The sequence below is a fragment of the Amia ocellicauda genome, chromosome 5 (genome assembly GCF_036373705.1).
Source record: "Amia ocellicauda isolate fAmiCal2 chromosome 5, fAmiCal2.hap1, whole genome shotgun sequence".
Taxonomy (NCBI): domain Eukaryota; kingdom Metazoa; phylum Chordata; class Actinopteri; order Amiiformes; family Amiidae; genus Amia; species Amia ocellicauda.
The window spans coordinates 26,587,045-26,609,889 of record NC_089854.1 but is presented as its reverse complement, the minus strand read 5'-3'; the positions used below and the strand labels follow the sequence as shown (position 1 = coordinate 26,609,889).

The window sequence follows — 22,845 nt, the reverse complement described above, 5'->3', positions numbered from 1 at the left end:
TAAGCAGTCAATGATTTATCCAGGAGCTACAGTGAGCAAAAGGGAACACAAATCTCATTTATAAAATACAGTGCAGGCCAAAATAAAAGCATTTGAGTTATGTGACAGGCTGGGGTACTGGCACCCCTTTTCAGAACCATACCTTGTATTTCAATCCATTCAGCCAGCATACAACAAAGAGTTGCACTCAGCCAGAGGTGCAATAGTAGCAGACATGCGATTTTATTTAGTCAAATAAACACTGGTCTCAGCAAGATCCCCTGCTCAATTCCTGATCTAGATTATGGAACAAAAAAAACACTGTCCAACTGTATTTCCTACTCATGAAAAAGTACACATCATTATAGGTGATTTGTTCCAGAATTGCAACTATCCAATGCATTGAGGGAAAATTATATGCTTCTTAATCTGTCCTGAAATAAACCTCATTCCCCAGAGCGTGCTATGGTCATTGTCCTAGATACACTATGTATTGCTTTTGACACAAATGGAGAGTGATGCCCAATAGTACATTCAAGGATTGAATCCAGTGATTGCAATAGTTTGTGTTAGCACTACATTGTAACTGCACACAATCCTAAAGGCCCCACCAAGACTCTGTTGAAGACTTCACAGACTCACTAACCAGCTGGTTAATCATAAATTACGCTCCGATTGTCCTTTCTGGCTGAGGTAACGAACCCTCCAGACATAAAGCATTAGCTAATTAACAGTCACTTCTTCACTGAAGTAGACTTCCAGCAAACAGAACAAACACAGACAGTAGATAGGGGTGAGTTCCTGGAGAGGTGAAGATCTTGTCAGGACATGTAGAAAGAGCTGGGATCGATGTGAGGGAGCAGGTGTGACTCTCACAGCTTTTATTTTGTAGATAAAGATGCCTTCAGGTCTGCGGTTTTAAGTAGGTATCTGAGCTTTCTGGCTTTCAGTTGATTCTGAGTGGAGTGGTGTAAATAGGGATGATATGGACATGTAGAGTTGGCTCTTCTGTTGTTGATGATTGTTGTTGACATATTATCCAAGAATTGAGTTATACATGGGTTTGCTGACTTTTACTTTTTTGGTCTGGTGTTATTTTATTTCCATAGAGGTCGGAGATAGAACTTCAGAGATATTTGACAGTGCCAACAGGGCAGTTTAAACTGAAGTATAATAGAATAATAGAGAGTCATTTGTATGTTAGGTTGCTCAACATTTTACAATAGTAAATCATTTTTCTGGGTACTACTGGGTGCAAGTGTACGTTGTTCACCATAGCCAGGATTCAACTGAAGTGTCATCTATACATCATTGCTGAATTTGCACTTAATTCCTGAGGTCTCTGTAAGGGATGACTTTTTTTAATGACTTATGGCTGATTCATTTCAAAACTTACACAAACATGATGTAGTAGAACATGAGTTGCTGTATAAGGATTTCCTGGGGCTCAAAGGAAGTGGGAAACAAAGGCACTATTTAAGCCATAGGAGAGAGGAGAACAGATTCCAGCAGGATTATTTGCACTGGTTATGAAGCAAGGCCAGTCTCCAGCATCCATCCTGCCTTGTTCACTCTAGTGGTAAAACATAAGCAGCTACAAGAAAAGCCTTAATTTCATAACCAAATAGGACAGTGGTGAGCAGGAATTTTGAAACGGAAGCAAATGTGCATCAAAGCAAGTCAAACAAACACACAAACAAGCCAGTAGGAGAAGACCCGATTGGATTTATCAGACTAGTATGTGCACCATGAAAAGCAACGACAGAGACCCCTGGAAGGTGTATGAGACGGAGACCCCTGCTACTGTAACCAGGTTAGTCTACCAACAAGATTTCCGATAATTTCCTCCAGTTTGAATGTGGTTAGATTGAGTATTGATTAGCTAAACGTTTATATAGAAAGTTGGTAGACACTGTTCTGGTCATGCAAAAGAAGATTGATTACAGGATATTAAAATTCTCCAGGAAAGCATGCACAATTTTTGTAAGCTCCATGTTGTACAATTTACATTCACAACTGTATGTTTCTTTGTAGTTTTTGGATAATCGAAAATACATATTCTGTTCTAAATACCCACCAATACTGAACAAATACCCAAGGAACGTGTGGAAAAATATAAAACAGTTACTTACTACCTTTCAACTAAAGTGCTGCCAAAAATACTACACATGAGGTGGCAGTACTTAAATCCATGGTGTACTACAAAGAAAAAGGAGATCAGAAAGCAGGTTTCTTCTCAGATCAAAGCTAAAGATGTACTTTCAGAACACTGTATATGTATAAAGCAGGAAGATATTGCTGGGAAAGATGATACTGATGATCAGTGTTACAAAAAAAAAACTTGCACAATGATGACTTACAGAGAACTAGCAGTCCTCTTACGGTAATGAAGGCTGGTTGCAAACATGTTGATAGTTTAGATAGACCTGATTGGCCAAAGTAAAGTTAAATAGTCCGTAAACGATCCAAGGACTAGACTGCCAATGTCAATATTTGTACTACTTATGTTCCTGAATACTCTTATTTACTGAGACATTATACGCAAGCTTAGTCCTGGAGTACATATCTGTCTGAGCACGTGTGCGTGAGTGTGTGTGTGTGCGCGTGTTGGGCAGAAGCAGTCCTGGCTGGTGTGTCTGTGATGTAACTTCACTTCATCAATCAAGCATCTCCCTGGCAACCATTTAAATATTTGTTCAGTCATAAATTCCTTTCAGGAGCACTAAAATTAATATAAAACTGTCTTTATGGGAATACCGCATTGTTAAATGACTCCTGGCGGGTTGTGTGGAAGGGTGGGAGGAGTGGACAGAGGATCTGTACATGTGACAGAGAAAACATAGGATTCTACAGGTGGAATCACATGCATACGATAATTGATCACTTATAATACTGATAATAAATTACCCCATTACTTTAGTTATATCTTTTTCCCCATATACTCCCCTCACATATTGTAGCCCTGGTTTGGTGTTTGTGTGGTGTGATACACTGGCACTGAATGGTTTCTATCTCAATAGCTAGCTACTGTGCCACTCTGTTAAATGTCCATGTCATTTGTATAGGTTCAGCTAAGGGCATTAGTTTGCAGGCATTTGGGTGACTCTACTGGTTTGGAAAGCAAATCTATAAATGCAGGGTTTGGTTGGTGTTGTTAATAGTTACAGCTTGTTTATGCACATGACATCATTGAGCAAAATGTAAAGTTTATTGAGTTCATCGAAAATCAGAGGTCAGAGGCATCTATCAAGAGAAAAAATGATAAGAACCACCAGAGAAGGTTGAATTAGCTTCTGGGCATTGAAATCCACTTGAGCAACCAGTGAACGCTATACTTTTTCAAAGGGGCACGTATTGTGAATGGGATGACATTGGAGTGGCTGCTGATTGATTAAACAGTCGCTCTCACATCTTGTCCAGAGAAAGGCAGGAACTGTGGCCATCAGGGCTGAGAAGAGGTTTGGCAACACTCTAATTGTTGTGCGGTTTCCCGAGGCAACAAAACACACAGGGCCTGACATCAGTGCAGGGCCCAGCACTGGGATTAGTCACTCGGAAACAGGGCAGGGAGAGCAGGCTCTGGCTTTGGCCTGTGAAGACGGGGAAAGTTGTGGCCGCCAAGCAGACCTACCCACTTAGATAAAGCTGCTCGGGAGGGAGGGTAAAGAGAAGGCCAGGACGTGTAAGGCTGAGAGAAAGAGAAAGGGATACTGAGATTTTTTTTTTTTAGAATTGCATCCACTTTATTGTTCACCCCTTGCCTGCCCCTAATTTTTTCTCTCCCCTTGTCTGCTACCCAAAAGAGAACAGACTACACCAGTGGTCTCCAACCCTAGTCATGGAGAGCCCCTATCCAGCAGGTTTTAAAGGTCACCCTTGTATCACCAATTTATAAACACCTGGTATTTCATTCTGATCAATGAAGCAGGTGGTGTGGTAAATTCAGACCTTTAGAAACCATGGAGGAATTATCTGAATACCTGCATCCTCATGAGGGAAGAATTCCCTTGTTTGACTTGCTTAATTGATTAATGACTCACATGTGTCCCCAGTATTTAGAAATTGGTGATTTAGGATGACCTATAAGACTAACTGGATTGGGGCTCTCCAGGACCAGGGTGGGAGACCTCTGGACTACACATTCCATTAACCCAGTGAACCCAACAGTTGTTCTTTAACTTGCTGCTGACCCTGGTTAACCTGGGGGATAGGGGAGAGTGGAGGGTGGAGGGTTACACCCGTTTCATTGTGTCAATGAAAGGAAAAAGATGCAAGTTTGCAGAGAAAAAATAGATTCTCAATATCACCACAAGGGGGTGATGCACTCCCAGGTCTCTCACAGGCTGTGTCACAGTGATAAATGAATGCTTGTGGCTGGACTGTAAGCAATTTCATCTATATTTAAAAAAATATATATTTTGAACCCTTTGTTTTACCCCCATTTCAATAGTTTCACTTATTTCAGAATCTCAGTTTCAAATGAGACTTATTTGGTTAGGTGGTGGAAAATCTATCAACCTCATTTTGATCCTGCAAAAAAGATTTTATAGAAAAGATGCAAAAGACGTACGAACTACAAAAAACCTTGTAATGTATTATTTGTTCTTCTTCAGGGTTAAAAGTAGTACATGGCTTAATTTCTGACATTTTTTTTTTTTTTACGTGGAGAAAAATTGAGTAGATTGAAAACACTCCATTTCAGGATGTTAATGAGGCAGATAACAATCATTGTGCTGGTCTGCTTCTGTGTAGTTTTGATCAGGAGCAGAATGTGCGCCTGGAAGAGGAGCTACGATTGGAGCACCTGCGACTGCTGAAGGAAGCTTTCACCAATCACGTGCCTTTGGAGGTGGGGGCAGACTGGGATGTGGGCAGCTGGCGGCGGGCAGGGCGGGGGCCCAGCCAGCCGGTAGGCAGTATGAGGCTAGAGGAGTTCCAGTCTGCGCTGGGGGCCATGCTGGACTCTAATCGCTGGACCAGCCAGATGGAGTTGCTCTTCAACAAGGTGAGTCGCCTGAAAGCTCCAAAACCAGGAAAAGTCTTTCCCCTGGTGTGATGCTTGAGAAGAGAATTTTAACTGTAATCTTCCCCTCAACATTGCTTAAAGCTGACACAACTAAATACTAGAATCTTCATGTTTATAGAGTGCCTTTTATCACAATCATAAATCCTTAAAAGGATTTATAAAAGCATGTCCTAACAAAGCTCTTGTGAAGGTCAATTTTCTCCAAGGTGGACAGTGGCAGCCACATAGTGTCAGACGGCCTTCGCCGGGCTGAATTGATGGTCATCAGGCATGAAGAGGGTAGGTTGGTTAAGCAATCAGACCTAAATCTAAATAAGAGGAAGTTTTCTACCTCTCTCTCAACAGGTGGACACTTCCTGTGATGGCTATGTGGACTGGGACGAGTTCTGCACCTACATGCTGCTGCAGTACAATGAGAGAGACTACGCTGGCCACCACAAAGACACCTTCCTGAGTACACAGCCCCTCATCAAACACTGCCTGTACAACAAGGTGACATGCACCACGGCACCAATGATCTACATCCCAAAACACACTGCATTAACACCACTATTGTTATTGTTCGATGACCGATGATGCCACGTCTTTTCATTCCCACAGCAAGAGCCCACCACGCGCATCCTGGCCGTGCCCGTCCCTCAGCCCCTGCGCTTTGTCAGCATCAGCAAGGAGGGCACTCTGACCATCTGGAACAGGAACCTGCGCATCCTCAAGACACAAGAGGTACCGTCGCTGTAGTCACACCCCTGACCTCAATAGCAACCCCCTGCCCTCTGACTGTGCATAGAAAATAATACGTGACACCACAAGACTGAATTCTGATACACTCCCAGGGCCGGCGCTACCTATAGGCAGAGTAGGCAATTGCCTAGGGCCTCGGGCTTGGAGGCGGGGCCGTAACATCCCTATATGCGAGTGTAACGGGGCTCATTTGTGTCATAATGAGCTCGTTACAAAGAGACGTAACCCCTCGGTAAAAGTAGTACAGTGTTAATCCTCCTGTGGTAGGAGGCCCAGCCTGTTAGCGTAGAGGGCTTAACACTGTACTACGCCGTAGCCGCTGCGGTGCGGAGCACCTGTGGTGTGCAGCTTGAATCCTGGGTGGGGAGCCCTGACTTGCATCGGCCACACCAGTCCACCAATCAAGATGAGGGCCTCCAACAAAAATTTTGCCTAGGGCCTCCAAATGTCTAGAACCGGCCCTCTACACTCCCTCAGTTTACACACCGATTAGGCCTCCCGTGTAAAGACTTAATTTACCTGGCACTTCAAAGTACACAAGGAGCAATGTAAGCTTGCTCTAGTGTACTTCCAGTCACATATAATAATACATTTTCGAATTTACTGTTGGATAAACATACTTTATGTGTTCTGAAGCTTTGTCTGAAAGCTGATCACGGGAGAACTAGCGTAGTGGAAATACAAACCGCCAACCACAAGTTACAGCTACACGGCCTGGAATTGAGGCCCATATCACTCACGCCTACGGTACAACATGGTTGTGTTGTGCCTGGAAAGCTATTGTTATTTTTGGAGGAAATGGGATGTTCCTTTCAAGAACATTTTTTCTTTATAAATAAACATGTCATGTAAGCATTTATCTTTCCATTTAAAGTAAACTATAGCTGAGAAAAGAACGCCAACCTTCAAATCATGAAAAACAGGCCTTCACCTAAAGTCAATGAGTGCAGTCGGTCTCTTCTGAGTGGTAAGAGGCTGATATGTGCATTTAATTTTGACATCCCTATTTCCCAGGTCTCTTCAGAGCCCAGCGAGGCAGTGGGGGGCAGAAGGAGGTTTAGGAACTGGACCACAGATGCTGTCTACATGACCAATGTCCACAAGATTGCTGTGGCAACTACCAGCAGGGATATCCACTTCTTTGACCTCTCCACGGCCAACTGCTTTGAGGAGTTTCACTTGTTTGGTACGAGTCTAGGCAGGGGAGGAATGTGAAATATATCCTTTTACATGGTTTCATTTGTATTTATATAATTTCTCCCCCCCACCCCCCACCCTGCCTATTTTGTTACAGGAATTAATAATGTGCCAACCTGTTTAAGCTACTGGTATGACACTAAGGTAAGACTCTCTGGTCTGCAAAATATTTCCCCTGGCAAACCTGCACATTCATAATGACCTGTCATTAGTTTTTTGTTCTTAAAATACTGAATTAAATGTAAAGTGAAATGGATGGTGTGTTGGTATGCTGTTGACCTCTGGGAACCCCCATTTCGGTTTTGATCCTTCTATAAACTATGCCGAAGCTACACTTTGACAGTTAAGACATGTGGTGCAGGTGAGCTGACTGCTTGTGGTGTCATAGTCTCCAGGCAGCCCCTCATTGCTGCTGTGGGGGGATGACGGTGGGGATGTGAGCTTGCTGTGGTTCCTCCGGCCCCAAGTGGGCATGTTTGAGACGTCCTTCACTAACAAGGAGGGTCCGCAGAGGGTCTTCATGCAGGTAGGCTGGACAGGGTCACCCCTCATTTTTGATAAGACAGTGGAGAAGGTATGGAGGTCAGCTTTCACACTGAGGAGTCATGATGGAACCCGGAGGTGAAGACAGGAGCTTACAGTTTAAATCTCTGTATGTAGAGTTGCATTGAACCACACTTGTAGGGGTATGCACAATAGAAAACACCCTAATACACTGTAGTTCATAAGTCACCTTAATAATTATGAGATGCTGAAAAAGATCTATAAAAGTTTTGAAACCCATACCTGAGGCCTTGGAAACTTTTAGCAGCCTGCAATTCTGAGATCAGACACATCCCTTTCTAGCCAGCTCAGGGGGTGTCACTCTATTACAGCAGCCTGTGATGTTTACGGTCTCTCTGCCTCACAGGATATCCATGGTCACAGTCGCCTGCTCTCCTACCAGCGGATCGTGGGGGTGCACCAGGAAACCATCCGCAGGATCTGTTACCAGTCCCACGGTGACCTCATAATCGCCTCCTCGGGGAGCTCCTCTTCCTCACTGGTCATCATGGACACTGCCCGCAAGAAGAAGAGCTACACCTGGGCAATCAACAAGGCCAGTCTGGGAGCAGGGGAGGACCTGACAGGGGCAGAGGAGAGGGGTTAAAGGCCACAGAGAAGAGAGGAAATTCTGTCATCTGCTTCATTGAATACTGCAGATCTCATAGTTTCTTTCTGAGGCTCTGCCCATTGGTAGCAGTCATGAATCTGTCTTTAGCCTTTCAGTCTGGTGAAGGCGATGGCATTCCTGGTGCTGTGCTTTAAAGAAAATAAATAGCATTAAATTAGCCAGCGTGCTACAGTCCTGTTAAGTCCTGCCATGCATTAATGAGCCTGGATACACAGATGATAACCCTGAGACAAGACACCTGCAAATATCCATACAGTGGAAGCATGGGGCTTTTTCACATCAACCAGAGCCTGACACAGACACTCCTGAAGTAAGGTTGATATTTATACCACATGCTCAATAGTACTGAGGGATAACTAGGAAATTCCATTATTGCTAAGGTTAAAGCTTTGTCTTACACGTTGTGAAATCAGCTTGGCAATGCCTAACAGCATTCAAGGCCGAATTTGTCAAACAAGGGCAATGTGAACCTGACCCAGCTCATGCTTGGTAACTGTCCAAGTCAGGCATATTTGTTTTTAATCATGCCAATGCCATGGAGTGGTATAGTAAACAATTTTACAGGAGACCATGGCATAGTAAAGTAAATCAAGTTTAAGACTGGAAAACCACACCTCCTCGAGGGAAGTTCCCTCTCTTTTGGCTTTTGAACTTGTTTGACTTGCAAGAAAAAATATGACATTTGGACAAAGCTGAGCAATAATACTAAAACAGTGCTGTACGGTACTTGAAATACATCCTCTGGGAACTCAAAGAAATTTTGAGGACATGAGGCTTTCCCAAAATATGTCTTTCTGTTGGCAGATGAACACTAATGCACAACATACCTTGAATTTACTGGGCATTTTTACAAGAGCAACTGAAAGATACAGGCACACACTATCCAGAAATGCCAATGCACTATAGCAACATTTTCCATAGGTTATTCGGTAGGTTAAATCAATTGTCAATGCATAAAGGAATAGTTTTTGTGAGAAGGAGAGGGAGGCAGAGAGAAACGGAGGGATTATGGACATGGGCTTTGGATTACACACTCTGTACTGGGGAATATTTTGTCTCTGTTTGGACAAGGAGGAACACTACAAAAACATTCCTTTGTTTTTCCACACATAATGATAGCATTTTGCTGGCAGTCCTCAGATCGTTTCTTAGCAAAACAATTTCCAAAGAGAATAAATCACCTCTCTAATGCAATTACCAAAAGCACCTTAGAGAAAAACACAAACCAAAAGAAGAATCAGAATTTAAAGCACTGCTTGGCCTCTTTATAAAAGTAGCCCTTAAATGGTGTGATAAACCTACTTGCTAAAACTTCTTGCTAAAGAAATCCTGCCCTGTAGTACTGCATTTATTGCATTACAATGCTTTGAAGTGTCCAAGGGGGTAAAACTATCAAATGGTCTTCACTTCTGAACAAGAAATTCTTCTGAGTATTGCCTGCTGCTGTTTTCAATAAGAGCAGAACCTGTAGTATGCATGGCTTGTCTGGATGGACTCCTGGACTTCCGTTTTCATGCTTTGAGACTAGCATGATAAATAGCAAAGATCAGGAACACAAGGCTTTTCTGGCACTTATCTCCAGCAGTGACTGATCTATAGTTTTACATTCTTGCAACGCTTATGTCAACAGTCTGTGTTTCTCCCCTTCAGGGCGTCACCTGCTTTGACTTCTGTAAGTCTCTGAACCTGCTGGTGACCGGTGGCATGGACCATAGAGTGCGGCTATGGAACCAATATGTGACCAGCCGCCCTGTAGCCGTCCTGGAGGGACACTACATGACCGTGCTGGATGTGGCTATCTACGAGCCCCTGGGACAGATCTTCAGCTATTCCAAAGATGCTGTACGTCGTCACCTTCACTTTAGTAACCCCAAACACACACACACACACACACACACACACACACACACACGCACACACACACACCACACACATGCATATCTACATCACCCACACAAACTAAACTGAGTCAGACAGACAAACAGTAATGCACTCCCTTGCCATGTGAATCAAGCATCACTGACCCATTTCACAAACTTAACTGGGGAATCACATGCATGTCATGTGTCATGTTGGGTTCAGCAGAACACACAGTGATCCAGTGATTTTAACTGAAATAAAAAGATCCAGCTAGTCAATCTCCTGCCCTCATGTGTGGAAATCAGAACCTGGCAATCAGTGGATTTCCTACTTATATAATTTAAAGCCATGTTGGATCATATCCCAATATACTGTAGGGGAGAAGGAGTATGAGACATCCTAAATGGAAAGAAAAGGAATATTTACTGTGTTCATCCTCTGCTTTGGCAGGTCCTGAAAGTGTGGGACATTGTGTCACAGCGCTGCTTGCGGACTCTAGTGCTGAAGTTTCCCTGTGTGCAGGCTGGGCGCACTCTGGAGCACGGGGACTTCCCCTTCCTGCTGGTGCCCACCGCCCCCCATGTACTGCTGGTGTCCTGCGGGGACTACCTGGCCTTGCTGAGGCTGGTGCATGGAGGGGCCGGGGAGGAGAAGCTCCTCACACACAGCGCCCCCCTCTCCTGCACGCTCTACAACACCTTCTTCAAACAGGTCAGCCCTGCACCTTGCTTCTCTCTCCTCCTCTTCATCGTCAAAGTAGGTGGACAATTCACCATTTGTTATGTCCAGAGAGAAAGAAAGACAAGAAGGAAAGAAAAAAATACAAAATTAGAAAAAGAAAGAAAGACAAGGGAACACAATATCCAAATTATGCAATATACCTCTCCTTTGAAGTGAACATGACACAGCCTGTTATCATGTCTGTCCCAGGTGGTGACGGGCTGTGATGACTCCACAGTAGCAGTGTGGGACGTGGACACGGGGACGAAGTGTCTGCAGCTCAGCGGTGTCCACGGGCAGGAGGAGATAACCTGCATGGCCTTCGACAGCACACTGCGACGGCTTGTCACAGGGGCGCGGAATGGCACTATCAAGGTACAGCACTGACACGCTGGAGGGAAGACCATAGAGCTTTGGTAGACAGACGGATTAGTATACAATGGGTTAGGGGGATCAAATCTGTGTGGAAAAACAAAAAATCTCAAATTGTTTCTTCCTTTCCACATCAACCAATAATAAGCCAATGTACATATTTGCCCATAGTTGAACAGGTGTAATATTCTCTTCCATATTTTTATAAAAATAAGTGTGTAGTCTTTCTCCTTGTAACTGGATCCAGTTATACTGATTGTTCCAACCCATCCACATGTAAAGGTGAAGATAGTTGAATCCCAGGCCAGACTGAAACAGCACTCTCCTATTGTGCCTATGTGTTCTATTTTATACAGTTCTGTTAAAACAGCACAAATGGAGGCACGTTTAAAAGTCTGGTGATAAGGATGAGAGCCCACCAAGCACATGGAGAACACTGGCATGAAAAAAATGACCTCAGTTCCATAATGGAAACTAGACCTCACTGTTTAGTTCCATTGCTTCACTAGAAAAACATAAAAACATGTTGGTGTTTATAGCTGTAATAAAGAGACTGAGTGGCTGTATTAAAGAGAGACTGGAATAGATGTACTATATGGCAAACCAAACTAACATTTAGAGATATCTCAAATTGCATTTCCAGAAATACTGATATAAGTCAAGCTATCTTTAAATCATTTAGAGATGTGTGAAAATTAATTTTGAGATCTCAATTATCTATCTTTACAGATATCTCAAATTCATGTAAAGATATCTGAAATACATTTTGAGATATCCCAAAATAGTCTCCCATCCATTTAAAGATAACTGAAATGCATTTTGAGGTGTCTTAAAATAACTTCCTGTATGTATTTCAGATATGGTAAAATGGACAGGAACTCATTTAGAGATATATTATAATGTAGTTCAGATATCTTAAAATGAATTCAAGATATCTTGATATGATTTGCAGATATCTTGAAATGAATTGCAGATGTCTTATTTTAAAATACATTTGAAGATACTGTATCTTGAAAACATTTACAGATATCTGAAATTAATTTAGCTATATCTCAAATTAATTTCACGATATAATGAAATATATCTGCCTTGGCATTGTACTAATAAACCACCTGTTCCCCTGGGGCTTCCTCTCCTAGGTCTGGAACCTTCAGAATGGTCACAATCTCCACAAGCTAGAAGCTGCAGCTGAGGCAGAGGTCACAGGGGTCGTCTGTCTCCAGGACAACAAACTTCTGACAGTGGGATGGAGCCAACAGATAGCCTTGTACAGCATCACCGACCCTGGGGTGAGGGCTTACATACTTACATACATACATACATACATATAGTCAATTTATTCAGTTAATTTAATTGTTTTTAAGTGTTGATCTTGTTTTTGTTTTATTTTATATTCCATGAGGTACAAAACAATCTGACTAAGCCTTAGTCCTGAAGAAAAGCATCACCATAGTTCTGTTTAATGCCTTTCCTTCTAAATTCTCATCAAAGGTTATTTTATTTTCTATTCGATTGAATCTTTCATTTTAAAAAACAACTCCCATATTCTCTGCTTCTAAATATACGCAACAGGATTACAAAACAGTTGTTACCCATACACTGATACTTCTCCCCTGTGGTCCATAGAGCATCTATGTGCAGGCTGACCTGTCCTGGAAGGCCGGCCAAGCACACAAAGATGACATTCTAGCTGTAGACTACTGTCCCACCTTGGGACTGCTGGCCACTGCTAGCTATGATGGGGAACTCATCCTCTGGAACTTGGATACCCAGAGACCCCAGGTCTACCTGCGAAGAGCACCCCCAACACCGTGAGTCTGACGCCAACAACCCCACTGCCCAACCATCATCACCGCACATGTATGGGGCACAGAACAAGTGATTATGGTGCTTAAGATACATGCAGTAACATGATGAACTGTCCTCTATTTCAGTATTTGCTCCAAGCTCTAGGTGTCAGTCTAGCCCTGACCTTCTGCATTTCTCTCTCTCTCAGGGCCCGTTCTGGCTTGCTGGAGGACCTCTCTAGAATTGATCGGCCCAGACCCAACTCCCGACACCGCAGCTCTCACACCCGGAGTGAAGGGTAAGGCATGGCCTTTTACACATTAAAACATTAATTACCTATGGTTCTCTTTTTCATTTAACCTAAATACATATTTAAATCTCAGTGCTTTATATGTGAATATTGTTTCTCTGTCATGTAGTTTCACAAATTTAATTAAATTTAAATGTTGTTTTTCACTGATTTCACAATATCCCCTGGAGACTACGAATGTGTGTTGCCCCAATGTCATATTGTTCTGAATAAAATTTTATTACAGTGTTGCCACAATGTTATGTGGTGAGCTGGGATAATAAAAAAATAAACAAACAGAGCCATTAACGTAGAAGTATTTGTTTTGTACCAGCGTGGTTTATAAACAAAATGTATGTTGTTGATTATTTTAAAGGAATAACTGCAGTACTTTAGGGAGAAGCTCTTTATAGGACAGAGCATTATTCTGCAACTCTGTCTTCTGTTCTAACACCCCTTGCTGAATCTTCAGGGTTCAGCCACCTGTAGACAAGCTGTTGTTCCTGCAATGGCGCGCTGCGGACAGGCAGTGGAGGAACAGGCCGCTCCTTGTCAGCTCAGAGGCCGGCGCTCTGTGCTGGTGGAGTGTTACGGGTTCGGCACAGAAACACGGTAAACCTGGCCACAGCTGCCAACCCGATACTATACTGCAGAAACAGGATGGAAACAGTGGTTAACAGGGGTAGCAGTATGGTAGAGTTTGAGTAGACTGACTGCTGAAGGTAGATTTTTGTGGAAGGCAGTAAAGACTTTTGTCTGACATAATCTGTGGTTTTTAGATGGTGTAAGGGTTGAGTTCTGTGCAAATCTGACAATGGTTTGCAAATGTTGTGTTGGTAATCACTGAGCCTTTGGTGTCCCATTACAGGGCATTTCTATGCCGCCCAGAGCCCGGACGAGTCTGTGTTGGGGCTGTGTACTGACCAGGGGAACAAGCTGCTGGTGTCTGGAGACACGGCAGGGTTCATCCAGGTGTGGGACATCTCGGTGTTTGGGTTGCAGCCCGGAGAGAAGGTGAGCAGACATTACTGGACAGACCAATAGGCAGCAGAGCGTGTGCCTCCTAATGAAGTTGTCAGTGTGCGTCACACTGCCCCCATGGGGGCGGGAGAAGGTCACTGTGGTTACAGCATAAATATACAGCATAAGGTTGGGAGACCACATTCTGGTAACAAAGATACCAAAGATAAAATAAACTTTATAAAGCCACAAACAAAGAAGCTTCCAGTTCTCAGGGGCTTTGCATTGGACTCATCATTTAACAGTATAAAGGACTAAAAGTATACAATTAAACTGTAAATTCAGTCAGCTCACTACACATGCACAAAACAAGGTGCAACTGCATCTGTAATAGGGTATGCAGGTCCTTGTTTTATATTTATAACCCATATGTTAAAAGCAGAACTTTGAACTGAAGTGTCCCCGACCTTGGCCAATCAGGTCACCATGACCCCCCCCTTGCTGCACTGCTGGAGAGCCCATGACAGCACAGTAGTCAGTGTGGAGCTGCTGCTCTCCAGCTCCCAGCTCTTCCTGGTCAGCGCCTCGTCAGACAAGACTGCGCGACTGTGGACTTGTGAAGGCCACTTCGTGGGCACATTTGGACAGGACAGGAAGTGGAGCCTGGGGGACCCCTCTACCTACCAGCACCCCAGGTACAGTCACACATGGACAGATGAGCAGACAGTACAGTTAGTATGTCACTATGATTGAGCTCATTTCATACTTTTGTGGTGTCCCCTACTGTCTGGATTCGACTACGCCACCCTCTTACGGCAACCCACAGGAGGGGGAACCGATGAGATATAGATATGAAAATACAAGATAGAATTCTGGCTCACAACCTGTTATAACTGAAATCTTGATAGATTCATTAGGGACTGTGCCACAACTGCACAGGGAACTGGGCCATGTTCCATCTTTTCCAGATCTGGGTAGGAGGGTTATGTGTAGACTACAACTAAAATAAAATACAAACAAGTGAAACTATGAAATAATACCACACACAAAGAAATAAAATAAATACATTAACATGAAGTGCTAATTGTGATAAAGTGCTAGATGTGACACCTATCAAGTCACCCACTGCATTCACTCAGTTCACTCAAGCTTTATAGGGATTCCATAGGTGTCGCATAGTCACCAATTTCTAATGACATAACAGGTTTCATCTGTTACACTTGGCTTTTAAATATTAGAATTCTACTTACCAATGAATTATTAGATTTATTTGAATGACTCAAATCAGCTCCGCACTGGATAATTCAAACTGCTGGGAGAACTCTCTGCATGACATGCATTGCAGTGGGCCGAAAAGAACAGTAAACATCACCAAAACAGACCTAACCTCGGACCGTGGGTGATGCAGACATCCGAGACTTTGCGATAATTGGGGGGAAAGAAAACACAGAAAAAACACAACAAAAACACTCCACACTTCAGCCAGGCAGCTCTAACAAAGACGTTTATGCAGTAATTGTTAGGATGGTCTAACAATAATTGCAGTTAATCTGAACCAGATGGGAGAGCAGAGGCTGTTTGTAGGTGTGGATTAAGAAAGTTACCCGTTGTAACCGACTGCGTTGTGAATGTGGTGTAATGTTCCCCTATTTTCCTGTGGTGGCCCATCTGATAGGAGCAACAGTACAGTGGCTGGCACCTGTGGTCCATATGAAAACTGCAATTGTTTAACTACTCTCCCTTGGGGCAGCCCAGTAAACCAGCCCTGACAGGACACAGTGACAGTCAGCATCTGGGCACTTACCACATTGAGGAAAAACAGCTGTGCCTTGCATGGTCAAAAGGGTTTAACTCGAGCAGACACGAATATGGCAAGATGATTAATAATGAAGCGAACAGCCCAGCTTTGCAGAAGTGGGATGCCTCAAGCTGCTGTATCAAAGACTATTACAGTTGTGATAGTGCTAAGACAGGGAAGGGATAATAATGTGTGGAGTGAAATTCAAATCTGTGCTCTAGTAAATGTTTATTATTAGACAATGCATTCAGTATGAGGTAATGATTTGAACCCAAGCCATCTACACATCAGCAAATTATACCAAGGAGTGAAAAGGCCAATCAACTGATTATTCAGATTAGCTTTGGTTGGTCTTGGTTATTGTGAGCATCTGAAGTGAATCCAAAAAGCCCTAGATGAAAATTGCCACTGGCTTGATGCAGTGTGCTGAAAGAAGAGTGAGCAGAAGATATTTACTGTTCTTTTATCCCTACTGACTCTTTGGAAGGTGGTGTCCCAGAGATGGAATAAATAAATAAATTAACAAAAAGGGAAAGAATGAATTCAAAACACTTAGAAAGTGATAAATAAATGAAAAATGTATTTACTGTTTGGGTAATTCTTGATTATTCTATTTATCCTATCCCACTTCATACAGAGACCCCTGGGGACAGGAGGGAGAGGTGGGCACAGAGGGGGAACAGGAGGAGGAGCAGACAGAACTGAAGCAGCAGCACGTCTGTGGCCCGGCACTGAGCTCTGAGGGGATGTCATGTGCTGGGGTGGCAGGTCCCAGCCAGGAGGGGAGGAGTGACACAGAGAGCGAGAACACGTTGAGAGACCTGGAACTACACACAGGTACTCCTTACACTCATCACAACTGCATCACAAGCCTCTATCGGCCACATGGAAGTAAAGCAAGACCTTCTCTTTCCCAAGACTGAAGTCACAAAGCATTCTATTCTCTTAACTAGTATTCCTTCAGACTATTTTTTGTATTGTTCTTCAATGTTTTGTGTGTGTGGAAAAGCCACACATTTATAAGCATCCACTAGAAGAGCAAATGTGGAACCAGGGGTTGTTTACTAGAGGGGTTTATGAGAACATTGTGATAAAACAAACCAGGCCTTTCCCAAAACTCTCTCCCAGCCAAATAACATCCTGTCCAACAAAATATAAAAATAGTGACTTATTTAAATGCTTTTCCTTTAAAAAAAAAAAAAAGCAGTGGTTTAATTTGTGAAATCGCATTTGTTCATTTCAGGCATGTGTGTGGAATGCTGTAAAAAGAACCCACAAGTGACTAATGAATTCCTTATTAGGAATATATACAAAATGTGCTACAGAGTTCAAAAACACACAATATCAAAACTACCTAGATTAGGTAAGCATGGACTGAAAGGCTGACTGGTAGCACGGAGAGCAGTTTCCCATCAGGCATCTCATAGGGCAGAGCTGGAATACAGTACAACCCAAGATATGGAATTAATAAAACCACTGGAGCAAGTCAGAAACCAGCAATATTGTTCTTGGAAAGACTCCGTCAGAGTTCAGTTGTTGTTGAAAAAAAATAACAATTTCACATCTGCATGCAATAGAAAATAAGGAGAAGTGTTCAAGAAGGATGTGAGTTGGTCAGTAAGGCCAGTGCAGGCAAGACTGAATCTGCCTGACAGCTATAGAGAGAGTTGGGAACCCCCTCCCAGCCAATCCAACCCCTCCAGTCATTGAAAAGGCCACAGCGTCTCCAAACACCCCAACACACACAGGAAACACTGACTGCAACCGACTGACTGACTTTACTCATCTAGACTGTTTGACTTATGATTAACCATACTGACAAGTCATTCATTCTCGGTAAGGCTTTTCAGCAGATCCACAACATGGGAAATGGGTGTCTTTAATCATCCGATTGCCCTCCTCCAGCTGGAAACAGTACTGCTTCAGAGGAGGCAGAAACACCATGAAACCTTTACTCAAATTAGTTTATGAATGTATGCATTTCTTTGTCATTTCACTTTGGATTATTGTGCTGGTTAAAAGGGTTTTTTACTTAACAGGGATATGGGAAACCAACTGTATTCATGTCATTGGAGAACAGCTTTGATTCAGTTGGTCCTAGTTTCCCAGATAATAACAGAGAAAGGAGCAAGGGTATTTAATTTTCAACACAAGAAGTTTTTTGCTTTGGTATGTTGCACCTAAAACTGAACAAAACTCCAGTAAACACTCCATTCACTCAATCCAATCTATCAATTTGGCTTAAAAGTTTTAAGCTAGATCAGCTTTGGACAATTTGTAATTTCTCCCCAAGAGTGAGAGTGAAGGTATAAAACAGGGTCATCCAAGGCCCAGTGCTTGTGGACAGACAGACGTGGGTCTGTAGAGAAAACATTTCCCAGCATCCTGTGCTGCTGCTGCTGGCTGATTGGAGGGGGTACCAATGCAAGGCTCTGATGTGACTGTAGTGGGAAAAAGGTATTTCTGTTTAGTGGGAGAAAGATATTTTGTAGGGAAGGATCATCTTAATGTCATATGTGTTTACTTTATTGTTATAATGTTTTGCTGTTAATGCTGTGTGCTTTGACATCACAAATCCTTGTCATGCCAATGAAGCCAATCTGACTTTTAAAGTTAGAGAAAGAGAAAGAGAGGCTTTTGGTGTGGGAGGCTCTCAGATTGAAACCATCAAGTAAGGGAAAGTGAAATTAACTGGGTGTGTGCTATATTGCTTTTAATGTCTAAACACAGTATTGGAGTGAAATAGGTGTCTGAGCTTGTCCAGTGTGTAGACGTCCTCCCCCCAGCTTAGGCGGTGTGGCTAATTTATGAGCAAACCCACTGCTGATAAAGTGAATACACAATTCAATAAGTGGGCACTGTTTTAGTCATAACAAGGACCACAGTAGTAATTTTCTTTGCTAAGCTAACGGCTTCTTGTCACCTTCTTCCGCAGACTCCAGGCAGACTGATACCCCGGTCCTGAGCTCCTGTGATGGGCCTGACCAGATACTGCAAACCAAGGTCTGACTCCACTTCATTATTGCCAAAAGTACAGCTCTTGACAAAGTCACAAGGACCATAGACAGGACTGGGGCCTTCTAAACAGGATCCTCTACAGTAGTTTACAGTCCAGGTTATTTTCATACTGCATATGCTGGTAACAGTCTAATGGATGTCCTCACAAGGTGATATCTCACAGATGAAATCTTGAACAAAACCAGCAAATCTCTTCAATTCTTGAAATACATTTTGATGTTAATATTTAAACAAATAAAAAGGCTTTAGTAGTATCATCTTCATCAATAATCATAATTAATTAAACAGGCAACAGCAAGAAGATTGTATGAAATGTTTGGGTACTGTATCTTGACGCAGTCTCAGAGCTTCACTTCTCATACTTTGTTGATGCGGTTTTGTACTTCCCAGAGTGCTCTGGGCCTGCGGGTGGTGCAGGGGCTGCAGAGGAAGATGGCGGCTAGGCAGGAGCGGCGACTGCTGTTTGGGGGCATTGACGCCCACAAGCTGTCCCGCATTGGCAGTGTCTGCACCCCCTTTCAGGTGTTGGCAACTCCAGTGAGTGTGCATGCTCTGTGGGGAAAGAGGGGCAGTTTCCTCTGATCTCTTGTCCCCTGTGGTGGACATCCTGTCCTGTTCCTTTGTGTGGATTGTCTGTAGATCAGAAAGATTATGAGGAAACCTAGGAGGAAGGGAATGAGTATGACACCGTGCTCAGAAGCCCAATCCCAAGGCAACACTGTCATAGGTCCCCAGTGTTGTTACGCTGTCCAGTAATTCAGCATGGATGAGTCATTGCAGGAGACATCAGGTTTGCTGGGACAATTAGCTAACGGTTTGTAACCAAAGCAGAAAAAACTAAGAGTTGCAGAGAACACACATGACACATTTAAAACACAACAGGTGAATGCTTGTCTGTGAAACCCTTCAGTGGATCTGTTGGTTGTTTTCAGTAGGGAACATGACATATAGGCTAGTTGGATGCATAGAAAATGAAAGCCATTATCCAAAGTTAAACTCACACTACACAGTAGTGTCATCATCATTAACCATCTCCCATGGAAGTGACAGACTGATTCCATAACAAAGGAAACATAAAACAGTTAAAAGATCATATGTGCATGCATGATACTAAATCAGGCTGTATGTTGTTTGTGTGCCTCTGTACACATGTGGTTTGTTTGGCCAGTGTCCTGATAAGAAAACTAAGGTCTGGTTGATCTAATGTACATCTGGGGTGAGCTTAGGTCTTGCTGCCAGAGAAAGAGAAAAACAGATACAAAAATGTATTCTGGAGCCTGCGAGTGAATCATTACAGGAATGAATGTCAGAACCGTTTTCTTGGCTTGTTTCCCCTCCTGCCTGTCTCTCCCCTGATCCAAACCAGCTTTAAGAAAACAACTGGAGATGTTGTTATGGATATTAAAAAGTAAAGCAGACTTTTGATGGTTACAGAAGTATTCCAACCAAAGACAAAACAACAAATAAAATTAATGAAATGAAGGAAATTACAACAGTCAGACCGTAAAATGCATTCCGTACTCTGCACCTGCCTGAGTTCTGGAAGGTTAAAGCGGTTTTATAGAATTTAACACTGTACAATCTCTGTTGTGGAATTTCTGCAGATGTGGGGGCAGATTCATTTTGGTGCAGGCAATGTAAACATTCAAATATAAACAAACACAGAGATCACATGCTACATATTGTATACGCAGCACATCATAACCAGATAGTTACAGAGATCGATGAATCAAGAGACACATGGATAGGTATTGGTAAGAACGCAGAAAATGTAATAACATTAAATGGTTAGAGGGATCTGCTGGAGGCAAAAGATACCACTGTTACCAAGAACAAAGCCTGTCAGTTTGACTGTAGTGGAGAAGTCATTTGGCACCACTGGATATTAAATGTCTTCTTTCTCCCAACTCCACTCAGGATTGCCAGGAGGTGCAGTTGCCCAGTGATTTACCCATGAGCCCTTGGATGCTGAGCCAGGGGCTGAAGTGTGTGAAGGAAGCAGACCTGAAGTCCCTGCTGCTGCCCAGCCATAACGTTGACCAAGAGCAGCCAGAGGACACGGCCAGATCCTCCATTAGGAGCAGGGCCCCGCTGGACATTCCCAAGCTGCTTCCACGGACCACTCTGCCTTCCTCGGTGTCTGGGCGTACCTCGGCAACCAGTGCAGAGTAAAAAGAGCCAGGATGGGACTCCACACTGGGCACAGTCTCAACCTCCGGGCCACAGCACCAGAAACCCAGCGAGAGAGCGGGAGAGGCCGAAATGTGCACTGTGATGCCACCTGCAGCATCTCACAGCCCCTAGCATGAGTATGTCAAGTGTGATTGTGTGAGAACTCTCAGCAGTGCATTCGGCTTTGAATGAGGCCGGTTGTTATATAACTTCACAGGACCTGTTTGTGTGTGTGAGGTTCTTAGACGTCTGTAGTTTGAAGAGAAATAACAGGCACTGCTTGCATTTGTGATTGAAATTGAGATCAAATTTGCACGTTCACAAGCATCAATGATTGCCACCATTTGTTTGACACCAGAAGAGATCTAAATCACATTGCCTGATTGCGTGTCACCGTACGTGACATATCAACTGCACAGTGCAGATGCACTTGCAACACTCTCTCTCTCTCATATATGTGACTTGTCCACAAGTTACCTTCATGTACATATACAGATGCAACAGTCAGGATCAACCCCCATTATATATATACAGTACTGTGCAAAAGTTTTAGGCAGGTGTGAAAAAATGCTGTAAAGTAAGAATGCTTTCAAAAATAGACATGTTAATAGATTATATTTATCAATTAACTAAATGCAAAGTGAGTGAACAGAAGAAAAATCTACATCAAATTTGGTGTGACCACCCTTTGCCTTCAAAACAGCATCAGTTCTTCTAGGTACACTTGCACAAAGTCAGGGATTTTGTATGCATATAGTCAGGTGTATGATTAAACAAGTATACCAAACAGGTGCTAATGATCATCAATTCAATATGTAGGTTGAAACACAATCATTAACTGAAACAGAAACAGGTTTGTTGGAGGAATTAAACTGGGTGAGGAACAGCCAAACTCAGCTAACAAGGTGAGGTTGCTGAAGACAGTTTACTGTCAAAAGTCATACACCATGGCAAGACTGAGCACAGCAACAAGACACAAGGCAGTTATACTGCATCAGCAAGCTCTCTCCCAGGCAGAAATGTCAAGGCAGACAGAGGTTTCCAGATGTGCTGTCCAAGCTCTTTTGAAGAAGCACAAAGAAATGGGCAACGTTGAGGACCGTAGATGCAGTGGTCGGCCAAGGAAACTTACTGCAGCAGATGAAAGACACATCATGCTTACTTCCTTTCACAATCGGAAGATGTCCAGCAGTGCCATCAGCTCAGAATTGGCAGAAAACAGTGGGACCCTGGTACACCCATCTACTGTCCAGAGAAGTCTGGTCAGAAGTGGCCTTCATGGAAGACTTGCTGCCAAAAAGCCATACCTCCGACATGGCAACAAGGCCAAGCGACTTGACTATGCACAAAAACACAGGAACTGGGGTGCAGAAAAATGGACTGACAAGTTAAAATTTGAAATATTTGGCTGTAGCAGAAGGCAGTTTGTTTTCCGAAGGGCTGGAGAGCGGTACACAAGTGAGTGTCTGCAGGCAACAGTGAAGCAGGGTGGAGGTTCCTTCCAAGTTTGGGGCTGCATTTCTGCAAATGGAGTTGGGGATTTGGTCAGAAGTAATGGTCTCCTCAATGCTGAGAAGTACAGGCAGATACTTATCCACCATGCAATATCATCAGGGAGGCATCTGATTGGCCCAAAATGTATTCTGCAGCATGACAACAACCCCAAACATACAGCGACAGTCATTAAGAACTATTTTCTAAAGAAGAAAAAGGAGTCCTGGAAGTGATGGTATGGCCCCCACAGAGCCCTG

At 43.2% G+C, this 22,845-nt stretch overlaps 1 protein-coding gene across 1 annotated transcript; it reads left to right on the top strand.

Moving 5' to 3' along the window:
• The first annotated feature begins 724 nt into the window (after nucleotides 1-724).
• LOC136749948 (cilia- and flagella-associated protein 337) lies at nucleotides 725-21,672 on the top strand. The gene is made up of 21 exons (XM_066704611.1): nucleotides 725-1,792; nucleotides 4,732-4,984; nucleotides 5,351-5,497; nucleotides 5,606-5,728; nucleotides 6,761-6,932; nucleotides 7,041-7,087; nucleotides 7,332-7,469; nucleotides 7,854-8,042; nucleotides 9,768-9,959; nucleotides 10,428-10,688; nucleotides 10,908-11,072; nucleotides 12,209-12,358; nucleotides 12,696-12,880; nucleotides 13,066-13,155; nucleotides 13,619-13,758; nucleotides 14,015-14,160; nucleotides 14,587-14,801; nucleotides 16,542-16,741; nucleotides 18,840-18,907; nucleotides 19,313-19,459; nucleotides 20,840-21,672. The coding sequence occupies exons 1-21, from the start codon at nucleotides 1,719-1,721 to the stop codon at nucleotides 21,092-21,094; spliced, it is 3,357 nt and encodes a 1,118-aa protein (XP_066560708.1). The 5' UTR covers nucleotides 725-1,718; the 3' UTR covers nucleotides 21,095-21,672.
• Nucleotides 21,673-22,845: the final 1,173 nt, after the last annotated feature.

Coding starts and splice junctions, on each gene's coding strand:
- LOC136749948 (XM_066704611.1), top strand. CDS start 1,719: ATGTGCACCATGAAAAGCAACGACAGAGACCCCTGGAAGGTGTATGAG. Junction 11,073..12,208: donor CGCGGAATGGCACTATCAAG/GTACAGCACTGA, acceptor TTCCTCTCCTAG/GTCTGGAACCTTCAGAATGG. Junction 16,742..18,839: donor AGACCTGGAACTACACACAG/GTACTCCTTACA, acceptor CTTCTTCCGCAG/ACTCCAGGCAGACTGATACC.